Below are 26,109 nucleotides of genomic sequence, written 5' to 3'. Positions count from 1 at the left end.
CTTGCACTTGAATATTGTAATAGACCTATAATACACGGGATTACATGGGATAAATCACGAGTCATTGTATTAGATGTACTTTCTCGACGCCGATAATGGGGATGGAGACGAAGATAATGTTAGATGAAGATAAAATGTAATCAATTAGTTGAAAAAAAAAATGCATTGTGGTAGTTTTCTCAAATTTTTTGTTGGTAGGAAAAAGTTTAGGTAATGGTAGGTCTACCCACTCCCAAGATCAGGGCAAACCATAGACCTCGAGTTTTCTCAATTTTTAATTGTATTTTTTTTTAATTCAATAGTTTTTTATTATATATATTTATTAATATGTCTGAAACGCATTGAACCGTACCCCAATTATCTATCAAGTTTGACTTCCAATCTGTTTTTTAAAACATTTAATCTCTTGCTTTTTTTAGATATTCATCCGGTTGTAAAAAAAACGTAAATTGCATTGTTTGTTTTCTCAATTTTTAATTGTATTTTTTTTTTAGGAAAAAGTTTAAGTAAGGGTAGGTCTAGCCACTCTCAAGATCAGGGCAAACCACAGACCTCGATGAGGGTTTACAATGGAATTTACAGATTACTTACCAATGAGGGCTTAATTGTATTTTTTTAATTGAACAGTTTTTTATTATATATATTTATTAATATGTATATATAATATAAAACATCGAATCTATCTCAATTATCAATCTATTTTTTAAAACATTTAATTTATGGTGTGGATCAGATGCAATGGATCTAACCAACTGGATCTAACCAATAAAAAGACAAAAACATGTTATGTTAATTGTCATGTTTCCATGGGTAACACCATACAATAAGAGCATCTCTAATGCAACCAAATTGGTTGTTACTTTCTATCAATTGGTGCTAACCAAACACTAAAGAGCTTGTTAACAAATGTAATTTGTTGCTAAGTTTGGTTATAAACTTTTACTCTCCAGGACCTATGAAGCATTAAAAAGGCTTTTTAGTGAGTAAATTTATGAATCTATTTTTATTCTTTTATTTTTTTATCTTCAAATTTTTTTCAAGTGACAAATGCTCTCTAGGGGTTCTAACTTTTGGTGTAAATTACCTTTATGTGGTACCCAAGTTACAACCTCCCATCGATATGCTCTAACCGCACCTAATAGAATTTCTAGCCCCTCTATCTCAAATTTGCTTTGCTAGCTCTTCCACCATCATTAATGACTGAGAAAAGCTTTACTTACCTGGGGAAACTACTAACCAACTTGATCAAGTTAATCCCAATTGACATTGAAGATCTGAAACTATTTTGGGGATTTGAAGACGAACTCAACCAGCTTCGTGAATCACTAGTTGCGATTGCCGATCTCGTGGAAGATGCAGAGCAGAAACAGGAGACAGTGGAGAATGCAAGACGGTGGCTGAGATATCTGAAAGAAACAGCTTATGAAGCTGACGACTTGCTTTCTGAGTTGGCTTATGAAACTACTCGACTTCAGAAGGTATCTATAATCTCATATTTAGGAGGTGAATTAAATTTTAATGTCGCTGAATAAGAAACTTATTTCTACGAATTTATAGCTTCTGACCTAAATTTATTAGAAAATCCAAAATAATCAAATTAAATCTTAATGATTTTGGTATCACAAATTGAAATTTATGGTTATTATTCATCCCAAGAAGACTAATCTCTAAACAATACATGCTTTTCCAACTAGGTTCATAGCTTCTCTTCAATTTCAAGAGCCATCAACAATGTTGGAAAGGCTAAATTTCGTAGCCAAATGGTGTCTAAGCTTATGAAAGTGAACCAGTCACTACAAAATATTCAGAGGGACAGTCTATCCCTTCAGCTTAGTTCAGTGCCACACAATGTGGAGGATATGTTGTCTCAGAATAGGTTGTCAACAGACTCAATCCTTGACGATTTAGTTGTAGGAAGGAAAGCCGATGTTGCAAAAATTGTCAATCTGATTACTGGATCCTGCTATAAACAATTTACGGTTGTTTACATTATAGGAAAGGATGGTATAGGAAAGACGACTTTAACTGAACTTGTGTGTCAAAAAGTCATGGCTTTAACCAGAAAACCTTTTGATGTTATAATATGGCTGCGCGTTTCTAAGTCTTTTACTGCACCTAAAATTATGGAACAAATGTTGCGATTTTTGAATGCATCGATGCGGGGCTTAACCAGTGAAGATGAAATTCTTCAACAACTTAAGAAAGAGTTGGCGAGTAAAATATTTCTTTTGGTTCTAGATGATGTTTGGAATGATGATCAACATCAATGGAAACTTTTAGATACTCTGTTGTTAAGAGTTTGTACAAACAATGGAAATGCTATTCTTGTCACAACTATTTCGGAGGGTGTTTCATACGTTATGGGCACTTCATCTGAGCATAGTATTAAGCTTCGTTTATTGTCTAAGGATGAGTGTTGGTTCATTTTGAAGGAAAGGGCATTTAGAAATGTAATAACACCAGTCCCATCAAATTTAGAGGCTATAGGAAGGGAAATTGCAAATATATGTGGAGGAATTCCATTAATTGCAAATGTTTTGGGAGTAATGATGGGATTTAATAGGGATGAAGAAGCATGGTTGAAAATTAGAGATTTTGATGATTTTAAAGAAAGCCATTTGCCTTTGATCAAACAAATTTTTCATAACTTGCCCTCATATTTAAAGTCATGCCTTGCATTCTGCTCATTTTTTCCACGAAGCTTCGTGACTAGAAAGGAAGAGTTGATTTGCTTATGGATGGCTGAGGGGGTTGTTGAGTCATGTGACATGGGCAACAAATGCTTTGATGCGTTACTTGCAAGTTCCTTGTTGCAAGAAGTAGAAAGAGATGATAATGACGATGTCATACTATGCAAGATGCACAATCTTGTGTACAATCTTCTATATCATTTGTGCATATCTGATATATTCAGTGAGTACAGAGAATACACAGGTAGAGCATCTTCCAACTATCATTTCTATGCAGATGATTATTATGTACCAGGTTCGATGAATATTCTAAAGCGTAGGGCCAATAAGTTGCGTACTATTATGGTCAGCGGTGCTCCAAATAAAGAGATATGGAAGGTGAAAGGATTGCGGAGTCTGCACTTGAATGTTGCTGATATGGATATATTGCCATCATCAATTGGGAAAATGAAACATTTGAGGTATCTTGGTGTCTCAATTTCTAAAACCAAAGAGCTGTCTGAGTCAATCACCAAGCTATACCATCTTCAAACTTTGAATCTCTCAAATTCTAGCATCAAAGAATTGCCTGAATTCATCACCAAACTTTTCAATCTTCAAACTTTGAATCTCTCAAATTCTAACATCGAAAAGTTGCCTGAATCCATCAGCAAGCTCCACAGTCTTCAAACTTTGGATGTCTCAAATTCCGACATCAAAGAATTGCCTGAATCAATCACCAAGCTCCACAATCTTCAAACTTTGGATGTCTCAAATTCTGACATCAAAGAGTTGCCTGAATCAATCATTGAGCTCTGCAATCTCCATACTTTGAAATTCCTTGAATGCAAGGAACTTACCAAGCTTCCTAGAAAGAAGATTAACAATCTGATCAGTTTGAAGCATATTGCTTTTTCTTATGAGCACCAGATGCCATTTGGTTTGGGAAAGCTAAATGGTCTCGAGACATTGCTATTCTTTGTTGTGGGTTCCGACTTTGGAGGTAGCATTGAAGAACTTCAATGCTTAAGCAAACTAAGAGGGGACTTGAAAATAACAAGGCTTGAGGAGGTGGGTGATAAGAAAGAAGTCGAGAGAGCAAATTTGAAGGGGAAAACAGAAATACAAGGACTTAGTTTTCAATGGAGTTATGGAGCAAATGCTAGAAATTCAAGGGACGAGGAACTGCTGGAAGGCCTTCAACCTCATCCAAACATAAAAAGAATAAAGATTAAGTATTATATGGGAGAAAAATGGCCGTCATGGATGTTGAGGATGAAGAGTCCTGGTGATGGTGATTCTTTTGGAGTCATTAATAATTTGGTGGATCTTAGGTTAGAACGGTGCAGCAACTGCGTACAACTCCCTTGCCTTGGAGATCTTCCTCATCTTAAATTTCTGAAGATGAATCACTTGGGAAAAGTGAAGCAAGTAGATAATGAGTTCTACGGGATTGACAGGGAAAGCAGTAGCATTGGATGCTTGAGGTTATTTCCAGCACTGAAATCATTGTCTATAAGCCAGATGGAGAATTTGACAGAATGGAGCTGTCCATCGTATGACAATAAGGTTGTTGTGTTTCCTTGTCTTGAAAACTTGTCCATTCAATCTTGTGCTAAATTGACAGGTTTTCCAATGAGTGATCTGTTCGAACTTGTGAAGCTAGAAATCAGAGATTGTGAGGAATTGAGAATCCTATTTGATAAGCAGCAGTCCTTCCCCTTTCTAACAAGTCTATCAATTGCTGGATGTTCAAAATTAACAGATCTTCGAAACTGGCTTTTATCTTACGTGAGTTTCAAGGAATTGAGTGTAAGAAGATGTGAATGGCTGATATTTATTCCAAAAGATTTAGGGAAGGTGAGTTGTTTAACCTCCTTAGAGATATATTGTTGTAAAAGATTGAGATATTTTCCAGATGAGATATTATGCAATCTCACTCAGTTGCAGAATTTAAGTATTGGTGCATTCTCAGAGGAGTTGGATGATTTTTGTTATCTGAATGGAATCAAAGACATTCGATGCCTTCAAGAGTTAGAAATATGGGGATCTGATTTTTTTGGTCGTGAAATGTGTTGTCTACCAATAAAACTTCAACACATCACTGCCCTGAAATCATTGAAGATAATGGGATTCACAAGGATGGAAGCATTACCAGAATGGTTGACAAATCTTCAGTCTCTTCAGTCCCTTTCTCTGGATAACTGTGGGCATCTTGGCTGTCCATCAACAGCTACAGTCATACGACGCCTCTGCAGTTTAAATCATCTCAGCATTAATTGCTGCCCCATTCTCGAGGAATGTAAAGCTGAATGGTTGCAGTCTTTGGAAACCAAAAGAATCAAAGTTGAGTTTTCACATGTCTCCAATGTCAGAGTCCGTTTGGGATATTAGTTGGATGAATTTTCTGTATTTGATTTTGTTTGGTTCTTGTTTAAGGCTTTGAAATGTAATTATAGGAATAAATTTTTGTTGTTAATTGTTTGGTAAGGATAATTGTATATGATAAATTCTTCTTCTTAGTCATTATAGAAACATATGATCAAAAGTAATGGCCATAATGTTCATTATCATTCTTCGATTCAATTTTACATATTGTCCAGTACATTTATTGCCTAACACCTCTGAAGCACGGACACGCCATAGACCCAACGTATCACGTGTCGGATATGTATCCGATATGGAAACGGCCGGAAACGCCTGGGACAGGTTGTCGGGGCCGTTTCCGTAATATCGGAAAGTTGGGCACGCGTATCAGTGAAGGATACACGTGTCCTAGAAAAAAAAACAAGCGATTCTTCAAATGTGAAAAAACAGCCGTTCAACTTCAATCATTGATCGTCGTTATTCCAAATAGATTTGGAGAGCCAGAAACTCCAAAGGACAGGGGGAATTAATGCCAGAAACTCCTAATTAATTCAAAAACTCTCAAACTTCTCCATCCCTGCTAACAATCTTTCACAATTCATTCACATTCTTTCTCTATTCTTGCGTTCCTCTTCCTACTCAAATTTCTAAGTGTTTTCCAAACTTTTAATCTCTTTATCTGTTTTGCTTGGAGATTGGATTATGGATTCAGAAAGCACAAGAAGTTCGAATTTCGTTTATATGTTTTTATTTAGTTATATTACAAAAAATCATATATAAAAATATATTTTTAATATTTATAAATGTGCTCCAATATTTTTAATATTTACACGTGTCCCCCACGTATCCGTGTCCTGTGTTTTATAGGAATGACGTTTCCCATATCCGTGTCCGTGTCGGATACCGTATCCGTATCCGTGTCCGGGCAACATAGCCTAACACTGATGTATATTGTATTGAAGATTAAAAGCTTAAGGAAGAAATTAAGATGAGATTGCAATTTGAAATTTGTATACTTTTAAGTACTGATCTAGATTTGCGTTGAAGTGTTAAATATGATCAATTGTTTGTGAGCTTTTGCACTTGAATGTACGTATAGCTCTTATTTCGATTCTTGTGTTTTGATATTCAGTTACAACAGCTTACTAAAAAAAATCAGTTCAAGTTTTTTTATGCAGCTTCAGTAAACTGAGAATTGTAGGAGTAGTTACAGCAGTGGAAGTTGAGGCTCCAGGATGCTCATATAAAAAATCCTCCATCAGAAGCTCATCAGGTAATTTCTTGAGATAATAAATACTTCTGAAAATTCCCAATTCTTATACCATTTCTTTAAAAAAATAACAATTTGGGTTCTTTATAACTGTTACATAGTTAAGTGGCAGTAATAATGCATTTTGTTGGAGGAAACTCTGTCCAAGTAAAAATATAAAATTAAAAATTAAATCATAAATAATAATTTCTTAATTTTAAGTGGGAAAAAAGAAAAGAAAAATATGGATAAAGTTAAAATGGGTTAGGTGGATTGATAGTTTATGATATTAAATTGCATGGCCATCCAACTTTGACCACCACTATATAGTATATGATCTAGTATTATGAACACTGCAAGTCCATAACCATCTGCTTCTTCTTTTTAATCTTGGTTCCTCCTTTTCATCTTTCAGTCTAAAATGGATAAGATTTCCTTGAGTTTTGTGGTGGAGGAAACCCTGGCCAAGCTGAATTTACCCTGGCCAGGTTTTCTGAGACAGCTTCTGCAGTTGCTGACTGAAATTCGTGATCTGGAGAAACAGATGCCAATTGACATGAGATTAAAGGAAGTTGCTTATCATGATGCACAAGATATCCTTGATGAGTTAGCCTATGAGATTCTCCGTCCAAAGGTAACCAATTTGAATTTTCTTAAAAACCTCATATTTACTCTGAAATTAGCCCACAAATTTACAATTGTGAATCGGTCACTTGATAAGTTAAAGAATGAAATTGGATTTCGCCTTCAATTCATATCTGAATCTGATGGGAGAATAATCCAGCGTCCTGGAGTAATAGACTCAGTCCTTGACAATTGTCCAGTTATTGGGAGGGAGGATGATGCCTCCAAAATTGTAAACTTGCTGACTCACTCTTCTGATCAACAACTTCTCACTGTTGTTCCCATTGTGGGAATGGGTGGTCTCGGCAAGACTACTTTGGCTAAAATGGTGTCTCACCAAGTCATGACATTGAACTTTTTTGATGTTAAAATGTGGGTCAAATGTGATGAACTAAAAGTTTTGGGTCAAATGTTGCAATCTTTGAATGCAACAATGGGGGGCGTAAGTTTAACCAATAAAGATGCAATTCTTCAACAACTTGAGAAACAGTTGGCGAGGAAAAGATTTCTTCTCGTTCTTGATGATGTTTGCGAAGATGTGTCTAGGTGGTGGGATGATTTGAAGACTCGGTTGTTAAAAATTTGTACAAACAATGGAAATGTTGTTCTTCTAACAACTCGTTGTGAACATGTTGCATCCATTGTTGAGACTTCATCTCAGCATAGGCATACACTTGATTTCTTGTCTGATAATGAGTGCTGGTTCATTTTGAAGAAAAGGGCTTTTAGAAATGTCACTGTGCAGTCTAATTTAGAGGCCATTGGAAGAGAGATAGCGAAAAAATGTAGAGGAGTGCCATTGGCCGCAAAAGTTTTAGGCGGGACATTGGGGTTTAACAGGGATGAGGTAGCATGGTTGAAAATTAGAGATAGTCATTTTCTGAAAGGAAGGGACATTGAGGAGAGTGTTAAGTCTATATTGATACTAAGTTTTGAACACTTTGATGCCATGTTTTACACTTTCAAGCCATGTTTTGCACTTTGTTCAGTTTTCCCAAAAGGATCTTTAATTATGAAAGAAGATTTGATTCAATTGTGGATGGGTGAGAGATTTGTTGACTCTTGTGATATGGGCAACAAGTATTTCCATGCCTTACTTTCGAATTCCTTCTTCCACGATGCGGAAAGTGATGATGATGGCAATGTTATAAAGTGCAAAATGCAGAATCTTGTGCATGATCTTGCATTGTCACTAGAAAAATCTGAAAGGCTTATTCACTATTTATATGCAGATTATCAATCTATAAGAACTTCAAAGGCTCTTCTTAAGAATAAGGCCAAGTACTTGAGTACTATCATCCTCAACGGTGCTCCCTTTCGAAGGTCTTGGAATTCAAAAAGCTGGCGGACGCTATACTTGAATGATGTTGTCATGGAAAATGTGTCATCATCTATTAAGAAGTTGAAACATTTCAGATATCTTCATGTTTCAAATACAATGCTAAATTGGTCGCCTAAATCCATCACCGAGATCCGTATGCTTCAAGTTTTGACTCTCTCAAATTGTAACTGTGAACAACTACCACTCCTTGGAAATCTTCCTTTTCTGAAATTTCTTAAGATAAGTCATATGGAAAGAGTGAAATGCGTAGTTAACGAGTCATACGAATGCAATAGCAGTCGACATGTGTGGTGGCTTTTTCCATCATTGATATCATTGTCTCTAAGTTGGATGGAGAATTTAACTGAATGGAGTCTTGCATCTCATGGTAACATATTTCATCGACTTGAAAATTTGTCCATTCAATGTTGTCCTAAATTGGCAGGTTTTCCAATGAGAGATCTTTCGGCACTGGTGAAGATAGAAATCAAAGATTGTGAAGAATTGAGGTTCATATTTGATGAACACAAGTCCTTCCCTTCTATTACAAGTCTATCCGTTGTAGGATGTTCGAAATTGACTTATCTTCGAAACTGGCTTCTATCCAACGAGTCTTATAAGGACTTCGAAATAATAAGATGTGAATGGCTGAAGTTCATTCCAGAAGATTTGGGGATGCAAAGCTCTTTAATCTCCTTACAGATATATTGCTGTAAAGGATTGGAATTTTTCTCTGAGGAGATATTATGCAAACTCACTCAACTGAGGAAATTAAGCATTGGTGCATTCTCAGAGAATTTGGATGATTTCCGTTATTTGAATCGAATCAAAGACCTTAGACGTCTTGAGGAGTTAGAAATCTGGGGATCTGATGTTTTCGGTCGGAAAATGTCTGTTCTACCAAATCAACTTCAACAACTTTATAGCCTCCAGTGTTTGAAGATAAAAGGGTTCACAGCAATGGAAGCATTGCCAGAGTGGTTGGGTGATCTTCAATCTCTTGAAGCCATTTCTCTTAACTATTGTTGGCATCTCCAGCATCAATCAACAGCTGCAATAATACAACGGCTCTCCAAATTAAGCCATGTCTACATTTATGGCTGTCATGCTCTTGAGGAACATAAATCCCAATGGAAGGAGTTTTCAGGTAAAACAAAAATCAGAATCCATTTTCCATAGTTATTAGAATGAATTTTGTTGTATATGTGATTTTTTTCCAGTAGTTGTTGTTAAGCTTTATATATAGGAATAAGGTTAAAAAATACTCCTAACTTTAACTAAGAGCAATTTTACTCATAACTTTTAAAATGGTGCAATTAAGGTTGGCAGCTAAGAACAATTTTACCCTAAGGTTGACAAGTTGTGTTAATTTCGGACAACATTATAAAATGCAGATATTTTATTTATTATTCTGTGCACCAATTATATATCAGTTGCTTATAAAAATAAATATGTTTGTGATTTGTTACTAATGAATGATAAAATAAGGCACATGTGAAGTATAAACATGATTTGCTGCCAACGTTAAGGATAAAATAAGGCACATAAGAAGATAGTTTGATGAATTATTTCTCAAATTGACCTAATTTGTCAATGTTAGGGGTAAATTTATACTTTGCTGCTAACGTTAAGGATAAAATTGTACAATTTTAGACGTTTAGGATAAAATTGCTCATGATTGTTAACGTGGAGAGCATTTTTGCACCTTATTCTTTATATATATAAGGCATGCATAGATATATGATTATAATGTCAAATTAGTTAGCCTGTCTTAAATTGACGTTTCTATTACTATTATAATGCTAATCAGAAAGTTTAAATAGCATTGAGTTTAGTCCACCATAAATTTTATTTCTTCATGCTTTGGAAAAAAAAAAAAAAGTATCTTTCAGCTCATGGTCTTTTTGATTTTTGTTGATTAAGCCTCCGATATTTCAGTTTGACATATTGAGCACTACCGAATTATAATCGCATACATTAAGTTCATGTTTGCTGAATCTAATACCCCGTTTGTTAGAAAATATTGTATTTTGAAAAATATTGGGTAATAGAAAATTTTGTGTTAGCAAAATGAAATTGTGTGTTTAGCTACAACACCAAGAAACGAGAACAAGTGATGGGTGACAACTATTTTTAAAAGGGTAAGGAGTGGAGTAGGATTTAAAACATTTTGCTAATTTTCTTCATAAATTTTCCTGGTGACGAACTTGAAATTTTGCATTGATTTTTTTTTTCCTAAGCAAACAAACACCGGAAAATTAGGAAAATATTTGCTGCACAATCCGGCAATCAAATGGGGCGTAATTCAATTAGTTGTTACCTGGTTTGAATTCTTCAAGCTCAATAACTACTCTAGCACAAATAAAACCTCTGCACAATGTTGCAATTTATGGGATTTGGATTATAACCTAGTTGCCAAAGTGAGTTCCTGAGGTGGCATTTTCTGACACAATAACATGATATATAGAAAGAAACAACCCAACTGGCATGATAAGATAAACATAATTATTATTTTTATTTTTGCATTTTATATCATATAGAACATATATATAATATAACACGATTTTGATACAATAATCCGAATTGCCACCTCTTCCTCCATGTGAGGCTGCCTGCTTTGAAGCTCATAAAGGCATCATTTGGGGGTGTCCGTTACGTGATAGCCTCTGCTAATCGACAGCTATTAACATCTGTATTTTTTCTTTAACTGTAGTAACTGCAGAGTGATTTTATGATTTTTACTTATTTTTTTTATACATATTCTATGATTGTTCTTTTTTTTTTTTTTTTATATCAAATCAATGTTGAACTCCATATTTATTACCCATATGAATTATGAACACTAGTATGTGTATGCTTAGTGATTATTCTCTTGACATTGTTGCTGAAACTGGTTATGAAGCTTTTGCATCTTAAAAATGAGGGAAAATTGATATATTTGTGGTTAATTATGAAATAATTTCTTCTTTCATGGTGAGTTTCAAACTATTTCCGTGTTTGTAGTGATTTGTGCTTGTCCCGCCGCAGGTCAAGAAGGCGGGCTAGAGATTTGCGAGAATTTGTTATCAGTCCACCTTGTGTGACATATGGATTGGGCATGGCCCTTTCCGCACAAATTTTTTTGGCATGTGAAGAACCAAAAGGACGTGGTTTGGTTTGGTCCTTCACAGGCCAAGAGGCCCATCCTGGACCAATTACGATACACTTGAGGCAGCCCAGTGTTTGCCTCCCTCAAGTTTGGGGGTGCTAATTCAGCACCCCCAGCTTAAATATATGGGGACAGGGGGGCCGAAACCACCTCTGGTCTGGGTGGCTCCGACGGCCGGAGGGGGCCGCCACTGGGACTGATGTTGGTTTGCCTGCTACATACCCAAACTGAAAATGATCCGCGTGTGTGACAAAGGGACTGATAATAAAAATTCTCTAACCTCTTTCATCAGCGTTCCTAACCGGTGAGGTATAGAAATCCTAACACAGAAATAGTTTGAAATCCACCCTAAAAGAAGAAATTCTTTAGTACTTAACCACAAATGTGTCAATTTCCCAAGAATGATCGCCTCAGTCGGAACTAGTGACTCACCGAATTCAATGAAACATATATGTTTCGTATGAGTTTCTTGAGCAGATGGAATACTATTGTGGCAATGGAATACTTTGTTCTTCTTCCATTTCAAGTAAATATATTGTGGCATGGAATTCTTTTTTTTTCTTTCTTGGGTATAAATCAAATAGTGTTTCGTGCTTTGACACTTGACAGTTATAATTTTTTTAGGATAAATAATTTATTAGTCTATGAGTTTATACGTATTACACTAGTTAGTCTCTGTGTTTATAAAAACAAACTATAAAGTTTTTGAGTTTTGACAAAACTAACTACTTATTTTATTGAATGACAAGTTTATTCTTCTATCATTATAATATAGATGTTCTTTAATTAAGTTTTATACAAAAAAAAAATTGTTAAATTAATATTTAATGTACTTCTAATAAAAAATAAATAATTAAATTATTAGTAATATAATATTTTAATAATAATATATTACTAATATTTTAAGAGAAACCCATTACATAGACCAGCTCTCTGATTTACTCTCTCTCTCACTCTTCTAGGGTTTATGGTGAAAAGGATTAGGGAAAGATCTAGGGAGAGGGGGGTGTCGGCTTTGTCTTGGGCAGATTAGGAGGAGGAGGGCGTCGGGGATAGGGTGGGAAAGCTGGATTGTTGGGGCGTTGAGTTGGATGGGGGCAAGGAGGTGCGGGGCCGAGAGCATGCAAGGGGATCGGGGGATGGTGTTGGCGGCGCGGCAGGATCGTTGGGATCCGATGGGCAGGGGACCGTGCGCGGGCGAGCGGCTGGGGCAGGGGTTATCTCCGACGCAGGGAGGAAGGCGCCTCCTAGGCAGGCTGGATCTGCGGCGGATGAGGCGGGGCGGGCTTTTGAGGGTGCCGGTAATGTCACCAGCAGTGGGCAGGCGGGATCTGCTGCGGAAGGGGCGGGGCGGCTTTGTGGGAGTGCCGGCGCTGTCGCAGGCAGTGGAGTTAGGGTTGGCGTTGGGAGCGCCGCAGCTCCTACTGGGCTGTGTGTAGGGGATGCCGGCAATACGACTAGGCTCTGCGCTGGGAGTTTCGGCGCTTCTGCAGGGCCGTGCGCAGGGGTTGCCGGCATTCCTGCTGGGCAGTCAAGGGAGGGGGCTGGCGTGAGGTCGAGCAGGATGGGGGTTGGTCAGTTTGGGGCGGCGGCTCGTGTGCAGGCTGCCTTAGGTCATATCAAGGAAATAAATGGATTGTCGGACAGGGTTGGTGAGGAGTGCGGGATTCAGAGTCAGGGTAACTCGGTTTCTCCCAAATCAAGGGTGGTGAATAATGGCACAGGGCAACTCTCGTGGAAAGATACAGTTATGGGGGTGGTGGAGGAGGAACTTTGTATGGAGGAGGTTAGGATGGAAGGGGATTATGAAGAGGTGTTCTCCGACTCAGATGTTGAAGATGGTGAACATGATGACCCGCTTTGTCCGGTGATTAGACTTTCGTCAGCAGAAAAGCGCGAGCTCAGAAAGAAGTGGAAACTCTCCCTAATAGTTACACTTCTTGGGAAGAGAATTAGTTTTCACTATTTCGCCCAGAGGATACAAGCACAGTGGGCTAAGAAAGGTAAAGTTACGATTACCGACTTAGAGAATGATTACTATGTCGTTAAATTTACTCGTGTGGAAGATTACAATGCTGTGGTCAATGGAGGGCCATATATTATTTCCAACCAGGTTCTGGCTTTGAGGCATTGGGTTCCTAATTTTAACCCTCATGATTGCTCGGTAAGCAGAATTTTGACTTGGGTTAGGTTTCCGGGCCTGCCTATTGAGTATTATAGTGAAAGTTTCCTCAACAAAATAGGAAGTCTGGTTGGGAAGGTGCATCATGTGGATAAAACTACGGTGGGAGCAATTAGAGGTAGATTTGCTAGGGTTTGTATTGATGTTGATCTTGCTAAACCCCTGTTATCAAAATTCTATGTTCGAGACAAGGTTTTCCTTATTGAATATAAAGGGTTACATAACATTTGTTATGATTGTGGTATGTATGGACATACTAGGGAGGGATGCCCGAAGAGGGAGAGGGTGGTGGAAATGGAAGCTGAGGGTAATGCTGGAAGAACTGAAGGGATCCAAGGTGAGGGGGGGAATTTTGGCCCCTGGATGGTCGCGAAGAGGCCTGCTAGACGTAAGACTCAGCCTTCTGTTGCTCAGAATCGCCCCCCTGATATAAACCCCAAGATAAAGGCTATCATTCAAAATCCTAATGACAAGCCTAGTATCAAAGAGAAACCTAATCCCAAAGTCAGTGAGATTCCCAGGGCTGGGGCAGAGACCAGTTCAGGTTCCAGGTTTGGGGCCCTGGCTATTGAGGAAGATCGGGATTCTGGCATGGTTGACGAACAGATTGATCAAAGCATGCCAGGATTAGAATCTATAGAACCATCAACTAAGGTGACTGAAACTGTTAACCCCCTTTTTGTCTCCAAAGGTGTATCCCAGGGGAGTTCCCAGACTTTGGCTTATCAAAGGAAGAAAAAGTTGAATGAAGTTAGTGTTCCTAGTCAGGGTGGGGATCCTGGGATCGGTAAAAGTATGGGAGTCAATAAATCTAGTATGAAAAAGCTTAAAGGCAAACAGAAAGGTGGCCATAATTCTTTGGTTTTACCTGAGAAGAGAGGGCTTGCGGGTACCTCGGCAAGGCTCTTAGGAGCCCCTAATAAATACCTGTCTTAGGGTTGTGGGTACGGTCAGTTGTCCTTCTTTCTATGGATTTGTTGTGTTGGAATGTTAGAGGTGCGGCTAGCAAGGCTACCCGTTGTTAGACGAGGTGCCGCGGCCTAATCTCCCGGGCGGACCGGGGGGTGGACACCTCATGGCGACGTAAGCGGTGATTGGCGCCGAAAGCAACCAATCGTGGAATCAAGCTGCTCGGCAGGACCGGAGCTCGGAGTATGGAAGAGTCGCCACCCATGAATGGGAAAATGAACATCGATCTCTTGCAGGAGACCGGTGAGGGTTCGAGAAACTTAGGTACGAGCCGAGAAGGCTAGCTCCTTTCCGGAGAAAGGCTACTAGGCACCCCGACATCGTCCGGTTATGAACCACCGGCCTCCTACTCAGCGTGTTAGGCGATAACGGACTAATCGCATATTTCTTTAAGTTTAAAATTCATTTGAAACCTTTTCTTTCTCGTTTTGAAAACCGTTTTGAGCATATATTATGGAAAGCCATTTTGGTAAAGAATCACCCATTTACATCAGTTCAAAATACATAGGAGAGAGGGGGGGAGAAGAAAGAATTGATTTGTTTACAATGTGATTTATGCTTCGTATTACATACTAACTCTAAACTAAGCTCACTTCCCAAAAACGAGTTTATTTACATGTTTCGTACCTTAATCGTTGTTGGAACGATTTAGGTACGTTTCAAAACCCCGTTTAATGACGTTCACTCGAATCGCCGTTGGAACGACTCGAATGTTTGAAAATGTTGAGATAAAAGCCTTAATAAGAAAACGTGGTTAAGCATACGAGTCAATTTATTTTGTTCAAAAACCATTTAGTTAGGAAAACAATTCAAAAACTCTATTATTTACAATTAAAAGCAATTTTAATTACAAGGTTCACTTAATCCGTCGTTGGAACGAATTAATGTTTTAAAACGTGATGTTTTAAGAAATGGTTTAAAATGTCAAGAAAACGTTACTTACACTTCTAGGAATATCTAGAAAACTTTAAGTTTAAATAAGCAAATTAAACTCTTTTTTTTTTATTTTACTTTCCCCTTTTCACTCAATTAACCTTTAACATTATCATAATTACAACAATGAACCAATTAAATCAAAATTCCTCAATTGAAAACCAATTTAAAACCATGTCCCCAAATGCCAAAAAGAATAAGGAAGAATATGTACATATATATATTTTTAGATAAAAATAATGATATACATATAACTTTGAAAACCAAGCAAAGAATACCCTATAGTATAGCTAAGTATATGTATAATAATGAAAATAACACTAAGTATGATATATTATAATCAAAACATGTAAAAATGATGAGGCAAGTTCATAAATAAGAAAATAACCTTTGATTCGAAAACAATATTTACATCATAACACAAAAACCAATTAATCACCCCAAAAGTCACAAAAACTATACATATATACTTATATAATTTACAAAACCAAATTAATATAAATTAAATTTCTAACATAACACAAATAGACATATAATATGTAGATAATAATTATATAAACCAAAAATATATTTATCAAATATTTTACATAATTAAATAGAGATATACTTAAGAAGAAATGTCAAAAAGATAAGAAAAAGAATTAAAAAATGGGTATTTAAGGTTCCAGCAGCTTTACCGACGGAAAATCCGTCGGTAAACAGCCTTTAGTGACAGAAAACGTAAAATTACAGAAACAGTCCACAACTTTCCAGATTTATTCAAAAGCTTTAGATTAGATCTATTTTGTTTTGGACTTCCGAACTACCAAAAACGGATCATAGTTTATAACGGAAGTTCCTAAAACGACGTTTTTATTTTAAAACGTTATTTTGAAATATTCTTAAAACTTATAATTACAACGTTTTTAATACTCGAACTACCTTTGAATCGGATCACGGTTCGTATTGGGATATTAAAACGAGGTTTTTATTTTAAAACAAAACCGAACGTTTATCTAATACGAGATGAAAATTAAATAAATACGAAAAATTAAATAAAACGTGATAAATAAATAAATAACTAAATAAATAAAATTATAACATAAAAATAAATAAATTAAAGAAAAAAATTAAATAAAATAAAATGAGTCTAGTCCTCGGATAATACCTCAAGATCGGTATCTGACAGTCGAAGTCGGTTGATTCCACGAATCGTGCTTTTCCGGTGTTTTTTTCTATTTTTGGTAGAATTTTAACTTTTAGGAAATTCGGAATTTTTAGGAAAAAAAATATTTTTTCCCAAAAAAATAACTTTCTCTCTCTAAAAAATGTCTTAGAGTGAGAAAGTCTCCAAAAAAATCCTCCCCTCTTGCATGGGGATCCGTGCCTTAAATAGGCAACGGGTCCCGGAAGTCTTTGGGCGACGCCCAAATAAAATTGGGCGTCGCCCAAAGCTGGTTGGGCGAACGCCCAACCTAGTTGGGCGGACGCCCAACTTTCGTTGGGCGAACGCCCAACTTTCGTTGGGCGGACGCCCAACATTAGTTGGGCGAACGCCCAACATGGTTGGGCGAACGCCCAACTATCGTTGGTCGCGCGCACCTAACTAACGTTGGGCGTTCGCCCAACGAGCGTTGGGCGTCCGCCCAACGTCGCTGGACGCTCGCCCAGCGACTGCCGGGCGCACTCGCCCAGCGGCCGCCGGGCATGCGTCCCGCGCTGTCGGGCGCGCGCGCCCATCGGCCGTCGAGCGCGCGCTCCGCGCTGCCGGGCGTGTGCGCCCAGCGGACGTCGAGCGTGCGCCTCGCGTTGCCAGGGTTTTCGCGCCCAGCGGACGTCGAGCGTGCGCCCCGCGCTGCCGGGCATGCGTCCAACTGTCGTCGGACACGCGTCGGCTGCCGCTAGGCGCTCGCACCACGTCGTTGAGCACTTGCGAGCCGTCCACTTGACGACCGCGACTCCCACTAATTTCTTCCCTTTTTATTATATATTTTTGCTTTAAAAACTTCCGGAACCAACCGCTTCAACCGTCTTGTTACAGGTTTTCGTCACAGGTCCTCCGACTCGGTGTCTACAGTTGCCCCTACTTTTCTATTTTGGCAGCGATGTGTGTGTTTTGAAAACGTTTTTTGCTAAAGCAACACATGCAATGTAAAACATATAAAAGTAAAAGACACGTAAAGAGTAGGAGGAAGAATACCTGACCTTTACGCTACGCGTTCCGGCGTCGTTCTCGATTCTTTCCGTCCTTGCCTTTGAATCGGCCGCCGGCGGATGTTCTTCTTACGGACCCTAGCCTAAGTTGACTGTGGGTAAAAATGGCTCAAAAGCAACCCTGGTGCACGACCGCGAGTAAAATGGCTCAAAAGCGACCCCGACCTACGACCGGGGGGTAAATGGCTCAAAAGCAACCCTGGTCCACGACCGCGGGTAAAATGGCTCAAAAGCGACCCCGGTTCACGACGGGGGGTAAAATGGCTCAAAAGCAACCCTGATCCACGACCGCGGGTAAAATGGCTCAAAAGCGACCCCGGTTCACGACGGGGGGTAAAGTGGCTCAAAAGCAACCCTGGTCCACGACCGCGGGTAAAATGGCTCAAAAGCAACCCTGGTCCACGACCGCGGGTAAAATGGCTCAAAAGCAACCCCAGTCTACGACCGTGGGTAAAATGGCTTAATAGCGAAAGGTTCTTTCTAACAATTCTGAATTCTAAAACACTGACGTCTGTGTTGTTACTGGAGCTACTATCTCGGATGTTTGAGTGGTTCGATAGGAACGTCTTTTTCGTCCGGAGTGATTCAAACTAACAATTATTTCTCTGTTGACTGTCGTCTGTATTTTGACTGGCGCCACTGTTCTGTAAAATTTGGCTGTCGTCTGGAGTCCCATCTTGATATTATTGGTCACTGTCTGGCAGAAACGCAGGCTGAAACGGACTGCAAGTCGGAGGTCTGTGCACCTGGTAAATAATTATTTACTTTTTACCTTTATGTCACATCGTACCTTTTTCACTATTTACGGGAATGTCATTCCCTTTCCTTATATAAGGTGGTGGGGTTTCATTTCAACCCCACACCTTCTCTCTCTTCTCTCTCTCTCTAACTTCTGATTTGGATTATTCTCGGGATGGATTTGGATAAACATGATGGCACGAAGGGCATGGATGCGGGTTTTGTGAACCTCACTACAGTGGCCCCTTTCCAGGATCCTACCTCACATCTGAGCCGGACCCGCTCTAACCAGGTAAGTACTTTCTTACTTCCTCGTCTTTTGACTAGATTTCTAGGCTTCAGTAATCCTACTTTGAACATGATTTGCATGCTAACCTCTAGGTTGCTTTAACAGACTTTAGCTATAAAACATGAATTTCTTTGCCCGCAAGTGACACTTTATTTGTCTTTTGAAAGAATGTGAATTATGTGAATAGTAAAACTACGAACAATGCCTGTCAACAGTAAAAACGTGAATAGTGAAAACGTGAATAGTACACGTGAATAGTAAAAACGTGAATAGTGCACGTGAATAGTAAAAACGCGAATAATGTACGTGAATAGTAAAAACGTGAATCATGTACGTGAATAGTAAAAACGTGAATAGTGTGCGTGAATAGTAAAAACATGAATAGTGCACGTGAATAGTAAAAACGTGAATAACGCACGAATTAAATGTTAAAATTGTATCGATCTTTTTGCCAATGCGGGCGAGAGTAGATCAAAGAATAATGAATTAATCAAATCGTATACAAACAACCCTAAGAACGAGATTCCACAAAATGACGGTCCTAATTGACAAAGTGTCTCTAGTTTGGATTTGACCGAAAGAATAGCTAGATTAACGAGCTTTTATTAGACGCAAGCCTAGGAATAACACTTAAACTTACTTGTTTCGTCCTTTCCAGATTATCGGCATTTCTGGGACCACAGAGGATATTCATGTGTGGTATTCCATGCTTAGCGCAGCGGCGAAAGCCCGTGTGCGAGAGTTGGGCTTCGAGCCCTTCATTTTAGCGTTGCCCCGCGCCAACGGGGTGTGTGACCGCTTCGGCCTACGCGCCCTATGCGAGAGATGGGTTGACTCGACCCACACCTTCCACCTCTCGTTCGGGGAAATGACGATCTCGCCCCGCGACTTTTCCTTGCTGACCGAATTGCGGGGGAGTGGTACTCCGGTTCCCTTCTCCTTTGATATGGTGCGTCCACGGGTTGACCGTGCCAGGTTGGCTGCTCTGATCGGACCAGGAGTCTACACGGGTGTCAAGTCCACCCCGGCGAAGTTCATCACCACTTCTGGGCTTTTGAGTCGTAGGGACTTTTGTGGGACAGACGACACTGATCTGGCGGTCCGCAGCTTCCTTTTATACGCTTTAGGAGAGACGATCTTCCGCACCAAGAGCGGGACGATACACGCGGGTCTCATTCAGGCCTTCAGCGATTTGGACGCTGTGTCGTCTTACGATTGGGCAGGAGCGGGCTTGGCTTACTTGTACAAATTTTTGGATCTGACTTGCCGTAAGCGCAAGGATTTTGGCGGTTACACTTTTGCTCTCCTGGTACGTGGTTCGTCCTTAACTTGCTTTTTTATCCTTTTCGCGATTTCTGTCCGTAACCCTTGTTTCTACAAGCAGGTTTGGGCCTATGAGAGGCGGATTCTTCCATGCGAGCGTCGGCGCAGACCGCGGGTAGTTAGGCCCCTACTCATGGCTCGGTGGAGCGAGTTTGGTCTAGGCACCGAGGAGAGGCGGACGGTGGCGCAATTCCTAGCTTGGATTGATTCACGGACTTTGGGGGAGGTGAACATCTTCTAACTACGCTAGATTTTTGTTTGATCAGACTTGACTTTTCTTTTTTTGGTTTTCAGATGCGGTTTAGGTGGGATGACCTTGACTTTGGTCCTGATTACGCATATGTCACCCGCATCCAGGGGCAGCAGTGCGTTCTTACCGGCCCCTGCGTGCGAGCATGGTACTTGGGTGATCGGGGTATCACCGGGGTTAGCGCCTCGCACTGGACACCTGGAGAGATTCCCCTGTCCATGTTTGCCGTGCGGACCATGCCCTTATCGGACATTCATCGTGATTTGACCCGCCGCTTTGCCCCTAGAGATGTATGGGACCATGCCGGGGGCCGCGCTCTCTATTTGTCGACACTATTGACCCCGATGGGCGCCCCTGCGGTTGCGATGGAGGTGGACCCTGTGGTGGACGTGTTTTCGGCGGAGGCTGTCGCTGCTGTCTTTGGTCGGGAGGAGGTTCCAGTGAGTGGTTCGACCTACTTATTTTTATTTACGAGATAGTTAGTGGTATTTATTATGCCTTTGCTTGCAGGAGGGTTCCTGGAGGAGTGCCCACATGTCATATTTCTTCGATGGTGCCCGGGCTCAGACGTCTACGAGCGAGCCGACATATTGTGCTGGCGAGTCCTCTGGAGCTGCTCGACCAGAGTGGCCCCCTTTAGGCGTACCCATCCCCGACTTTGGGAGGGATTTCTCGACAGTTTGTTATGACGAGTCCGGAGGGGCCTATGCCGGTGTTGAGATGGCTCCTCCTGCTTTTACGTCGAGGATACCGTTTGATCCTTCCGACGCCCTCCAGACTTCGAGGGAGACATGCACCGACTATGTGGGGTTATCTGGTTACTTCAGAGATCGACTCAGCTTGCGTTGCGCCAGCCACCTGGTATGTATCTTTATTTCATTTTAGTGTAGTGGAATGTATGCACATATGTATGTATGACTTCTATTCTCGTCTGTATTTCTTTTTTTTTCATATCTGTTTTTTTTACAGAGTGATCTCCGTGCACATGAGCTGAGACGGAGCGAAGCGCTGCGGGAGGCCGATGCCAGGGTCGGCCAGGTGTATCGGGAGAGGAACGATCATTAGTCTATGGTGATGCGAGCTGAGACCGAGGGACGTCTTGCTGTCGAGGTGAGGATGCGGGAGGAGACCACGGGACGCCTTGCCGCCGAGGAGAGAGCGCGAGAGGAGACCGCGGGGCGCCTTGCCGCCGAGGAGAGACTTCGAGTTGTCGAGGAGACCCTATCTGCGGAGCGGGTGTCACATCTGAGGGACTTTGAGGCTCACTGGAATTTCCCTCCTTATTAGGCTTATTATGTACAGCTTCGTAGCTTTCTATTAGAATTACCCCAATGTATAGCTTGTGTATAGGGAGAGGGGTGGATAGTATGTAGGCTTTTTATTGTGAAAAGAAAGGTAAGAAATGTATAACTCATGATTCGTATTACCATGCATTCAGTAGATTATAACGATTCCAATCATTCTCTTCAAATATATTCATGCCTTTATTTATTTACAAACAACAGAAATACTTAGCCGCTTATACATTATTTTTGTAATTGCTCAAGATATAACTACCGTTACCAGGACCTGCCTTTTTTCGGTTTTCAGATCCCGACGATTTTTTATCTCTCATTTTACTATCCCGGAATTTTCAAATGAGTGCCCTTTCGGGTTTTCACCCATTGGGATGTCCCTTATTGTTGCATAGGCTGCCCTTTGCGGGTTTTCAACCTATCGGGAATTTTCTTTCTCTTTTTTTTTTATGAAAAGTATTTCTTAAGCCTATCCAGATTGGTAGGTTCGGAGAACTCCATGCCGTCCATAATAGTTAACTTCACCGCTCCTTTGCTTAGTATCCTCTTCACGAAGAACGACCCTTCCCAGTTTGGCCTAAACTTGTCCCTCGGGTCGGTGTGCGTCACGCGGATCTGTTTTAGCACCATATCCCCTTCTTTGATAGGGCTGGCCTTGACCTTTTTGTTGAAGGCTCGGGCCATCCTTCGCTGATATAACTGTACATGGTAAAGGGCCTCCATCCTTTTCTCGTCCACCCATGCTAACTGCTCATATCGCTTCTTCACCCATTCCGTCTCGGGAATCTCTGCTTCTACTGCGATTCTCAACGATCGTTTTTCAATCTCAATTGGCAGGACTGCTTCTGCCCCATACACTAAGGAGAACGGCGTTGCCCCAGTTGATGTTCTAACCATCATGCGATAAGCCCATAAAGCGAGCGGAAGCTGCTCGTGCCAATTCCGGTGCGATTCTACTGTCTTTACGAGAATCCTTTTAAGGTTCTTATTAGCGGCTTCTACTGCGCCATTAGCCTGCGGACGATACGGAGAATACTTATGATGTTCAATACCGTATTCTTGGAATAGACTTTTCACTTCTCCTTGAAACTGGACCCCATTATCCGTGATTATGTGATGAGGCACTCCGAATCTGGTGATTAAGTGTTTTTTGATGAACTTCCTCATCTGCTTGGACCCCAACTTGCCGAACGACTCTGCCTCTACCCACTTGGTGAAGTAATCAATGGCAACTGCAATGAATTTGTGTCCATTTGGCGCGTTAGGTCTCACCTCGTCGATGATGTCAATGCCCCAAGCTGCGAATGGCCAAATGGGTGCTAACACGTGCAGTTCCATAGCTGGTAAATGATTATAATCTCCATGGATTTGACAATCATGGCATTTCTTCGCATATTCGTTACAATCTCTTTCCATGGTGAGCCAATAGAAGCCTTGCCTTATGATTTTCTTTGCTAATACTGCTCCTCCCATATGGGCTCCACAAATTCCCGAGTGTACTGACTCCATTGCCTCACGGGCTTCTCCCGCATCCAAGCACCTCAGTTATAACCCATCGGTGTGCCTTTTGTAAAGCAAGTCGTTGTGGATGACGAACTGCCGAGCTAACCTTCTAATCACAGCTTGATCCCTAAGTTTTGATTATGTCGGGTATGTTCCACTCTTCATGAAGTTTACGATATCGAAATACCAAGCCTTTTCATCTGCCCCCAACAGCATTACATCTTCGTTTGTGAGACCTCTTCAATACCAAAGGCTTCGAGGCAAGGTTCCGATGGTTATCCCATACTGATACCAAAGTGGCCAAAGCATCCGCTGCCTGGTTCTGTGCTCGAGGAATGTGATAAAAACGACATTCATTGAATCTTTGTGCCAACCCTTCTAGCTGGTCTAGGTATGGACGTAATCTTTCTTCCCTCACTTCCCAGTTTCCTTGTGCCTGCTCGATGATCAGCTTTGAGTCGCCCCAGATTTCCACATACGATGCTCCCAATGTCGTTAGCGACTCTAACCCATAGATGCATGCTTCATACTCGGCCATATTGTTAGTAAGAGGGAATGATAACTTCTTCGCCATTGGTATCCTTTCTCCTTTCGGTGAGATAAGTAGCACTCCTACTCCGGCTCCATTCGAATTAACTGCTCCATCGAAGAACATTTTCCACGGTATAACTTCTATTGCGTTCAAGTGCTCATCGGGGAAATCATAGTTTATCTCTTCCTCTTCTGCGTTCAGAGGTTGGTTGGCCAGAAATTCTGCTACGGCTCTCCCCTTGATAACCTTCTTCGTTACATATTCGATATCAAATTCGGACAAAAGCAACAACCATCGGGCTAACTTCCCTGTTAGAGACGGAGTTCGGTACAGATACTTCACAGGATCCATCCGGGAAATAATGATCACTTTGTAAGATTGAAAATAGTGTCGTAGTTTCTTTGTTAACCATACTACCGCCACGCACATCTTTTCGATCATGTTATACTTAAGCTCGTATTCCAGGAACTTCTTACTCAGATAATACACCGCGTGCTCCACACCGGTGTCTCCTTCTTGGGCCAGCATTGCCCCAATAAATCGCTCTTCGATTGCCACATAGAGGAGAAGCGGTTTTCCCAGTTTAGGCGGTCTCAGAACAGGTGGATTAGACAAATAGTTCCGGACGTTCTCCAAGGCTTGCAGACACTTATCATTCCAAATCGTGGGTTGATCTTTCCGTAGCAACTTAAAGATTGGCTCGCAGATTGCGGTGAGTCTTGCTATGAACCGACTGATATACTGAACCTGCCCCAGAAACCCTCTCACTTCTTTCTCATTCTTTGGTGCCGGCATTTCACGTATGGCCTTCACTTTATCGGGATCTACCTCAATTCCCTTGTTTCCAATTACATAACCTAAGATTTTCCCCGACGAAACGCCGAAGAAGCACTTCTTTGGGTTTAACCTTAGTTTGAATTCTGCAATTCGGGCCAAAAACTTTTCGAGTGCAGCAAAATGCCCCTCTCTCGTCTCCGACTTGACCATCATGTCATCCACATAAACCTCTACCTCTTTGTGTATCATATCATGGAATAGTGCCGTAGCCATTCGCTGGTAAGTCGCCCCGACATTTTTCAAACCAAACGGCATCACCCTATAGCAGTATGTTCCCCACTCAGTTGTGAACGAGGTTTTCGCTTTGTGTTTCTCAGCCATCTGAACTTGCATGTAGCCCATGAAACCGTCCACATTCGTGTGTAAGATGCTTGATGCTGCACTGTCGATCAACACGTCGATATGAGGCAGCGCGAATTTATCTTTGGGGCACGCCTTGTTAAGATCTCTATAATCGACGCACATTCTCACTTTGCCGTCCTTCTTTGCGATGGGCACTACATTTGCGACCCAAGGGGGATAGTCGATTACTTCGATGAACCCTGCTTCTAACTGCTTCTTCACTTCTTCTCTGATCTTATCTGCCCATTCCGGTCTCATGCGTCAGAGTTTCTGCTTCACGGGCTTCACGTCGGGGTATTTTGGAATACGGTGAGTTACGATTGATTGATCAATTCCTGGCATGTCTTCGTATGTCCAAGCAAACACTATTTCGTATTTTTAATTATTCTCTCAAATTCTTTCCTCTCTTCGATAGTTAATTCTTGAGCAATTTGAAAGTTGACATTTCTATTGTATTGATTTCAAATGTAGGCATGTTATATGAATGAGAATGCATGGAATGATCACGATCAACATCAAGCAAGTAAGCAAAATCAGAATTCATTTCATTGATAGTGTTGGCGAGTACATCATCGGATTCAAATAAAGCAGTAATACAATTTTCATCATCAGGGTTCTCGGGTTTCTCATAAGCTTTGGAGGTACTGGGCTCGTCCACTGCTCCCACAGTTGCTTCAATAGTGATGACTTGCTCCTCGGCATTCAAATCTGACATCATGATCTCCTCGACGAAGCAGCTTGCCTTTCCTTTGCCCCAGTCGGTAACATCATTGAAGATCTCAAAACCCGGTAGAATCTTTCCTTTGGCGCTAATAGCCACTTCCGACTCCTCATCAGACTCATCCTAGATGTTGATCGGAACCCTCTGATTGATACCTTCCTCGTCGGAGGAACTTCCCCAAATGTCCACGACTATCAGATCCATTATGTGAGGGACATTCGGATTTATGTAGGAAGGGTCCGACGATCCATACTGAGCCCAGCCTATCAATTCTTCATAGTCCTTGAGGAACACTCCATTCATTCTTCTAGCCACGAGTGGAATAGCACCCTTCCGGATGCACATGAGTTGCTCCTGATCACTCAGGGTGACCCGACACGAGGCATATTTAAACCTCCATCTTCTAGCATAATCCACGAATGCTTCCTCGGGAAATTGCTTGATCCTTTCTAAATCTTCCAACGACCCTGTCCACGGAATGTACATCTCATACCTCTGCACAAAGGCCTCCATGAGAGATCCCCAGTCCCCTTTTGTCTTTGCCGAGAGCATTCGGTGCCACATCAAAGCTTCTCCTATGAGTGTCTTTGGAAAATGCTGGACTAACTCACTTCGGTAGAGTCC

At 40.9% G+C, this 26,109-nt stretch overlaps 2 protein-coding genes across 2 annotated transcripts; both read left to right on the top strand.

Moving 5' to 3' along the window:
- Nucleotides 1–1,103: 1,103 nt before the first annotated feature.
- LOC136226200 (disease resistance protein RGA2-like) lies at nucleotides 1,104–6,175 on the top strand. Its single transcript, XM_066014548.1, has 2 exons — nucleotides 1,104–1,478; nucleotides 1,695–6,175. The coding sequence occupies exons 1-2, from the start codon at nucleotides 1,197–1,199 to the stop codon at nucleotides 5,061–5,063; spliced, it is 3,651 nt and encodes a 1,216-aa protein (XP_065870620.1). The 5' UTR covers nucleotides 1,104–1,196; the 3' UTR covers nucleotides 5,064–6,175.
- Nucleotides 6,176–6,580: 405 nt separating this feature from the next.
- On the top strand, nucleotides 6,581–11,915 carry LOC136226201 (uncharacterized). The gene is made up of 3 exons (XM_066014550.1): nucleotides 6,581–6,919; nucleotides 8,142–9,377; nucleotides 11,258–11,915. The coding sequence occupies exons 2-3, from the start codon at nucleotides 8,282–8,284 to the stop codon at nucleotides 11,311–11,313; spliced, it is 1,152 nt and encodes a 383-aa protein (XP_065870622.1). The 5' UTR covers nucleotides 6,581–6,919; nucleotides 8,142–8,281; the 3' UTR covers nucleotides 11,314–11,915.
- The last annotated feature ends 14,194 nt before the right edge of the window (nucleotides 11,916–26,109 follow it).

This window comes from Euphorbia lathyris, chromosome 4 (genome assembly GCF_963576675.1).
Source record: "Euphorbia lathyris chromosome 4, ddEupLath1.1, whole genome shotgun sequence".
NCBI lineage: Eukaryota > Viridiplantae > Streptophyta > Magnoliopsida > Malpighiales > Euphorbiaceae > Euphorbia > Euphorbia lathyris.
Note: the sequence above shows the minus strand (reverse complement) of the source record. Positions and strands in the feature narration are given on the sequence as shown.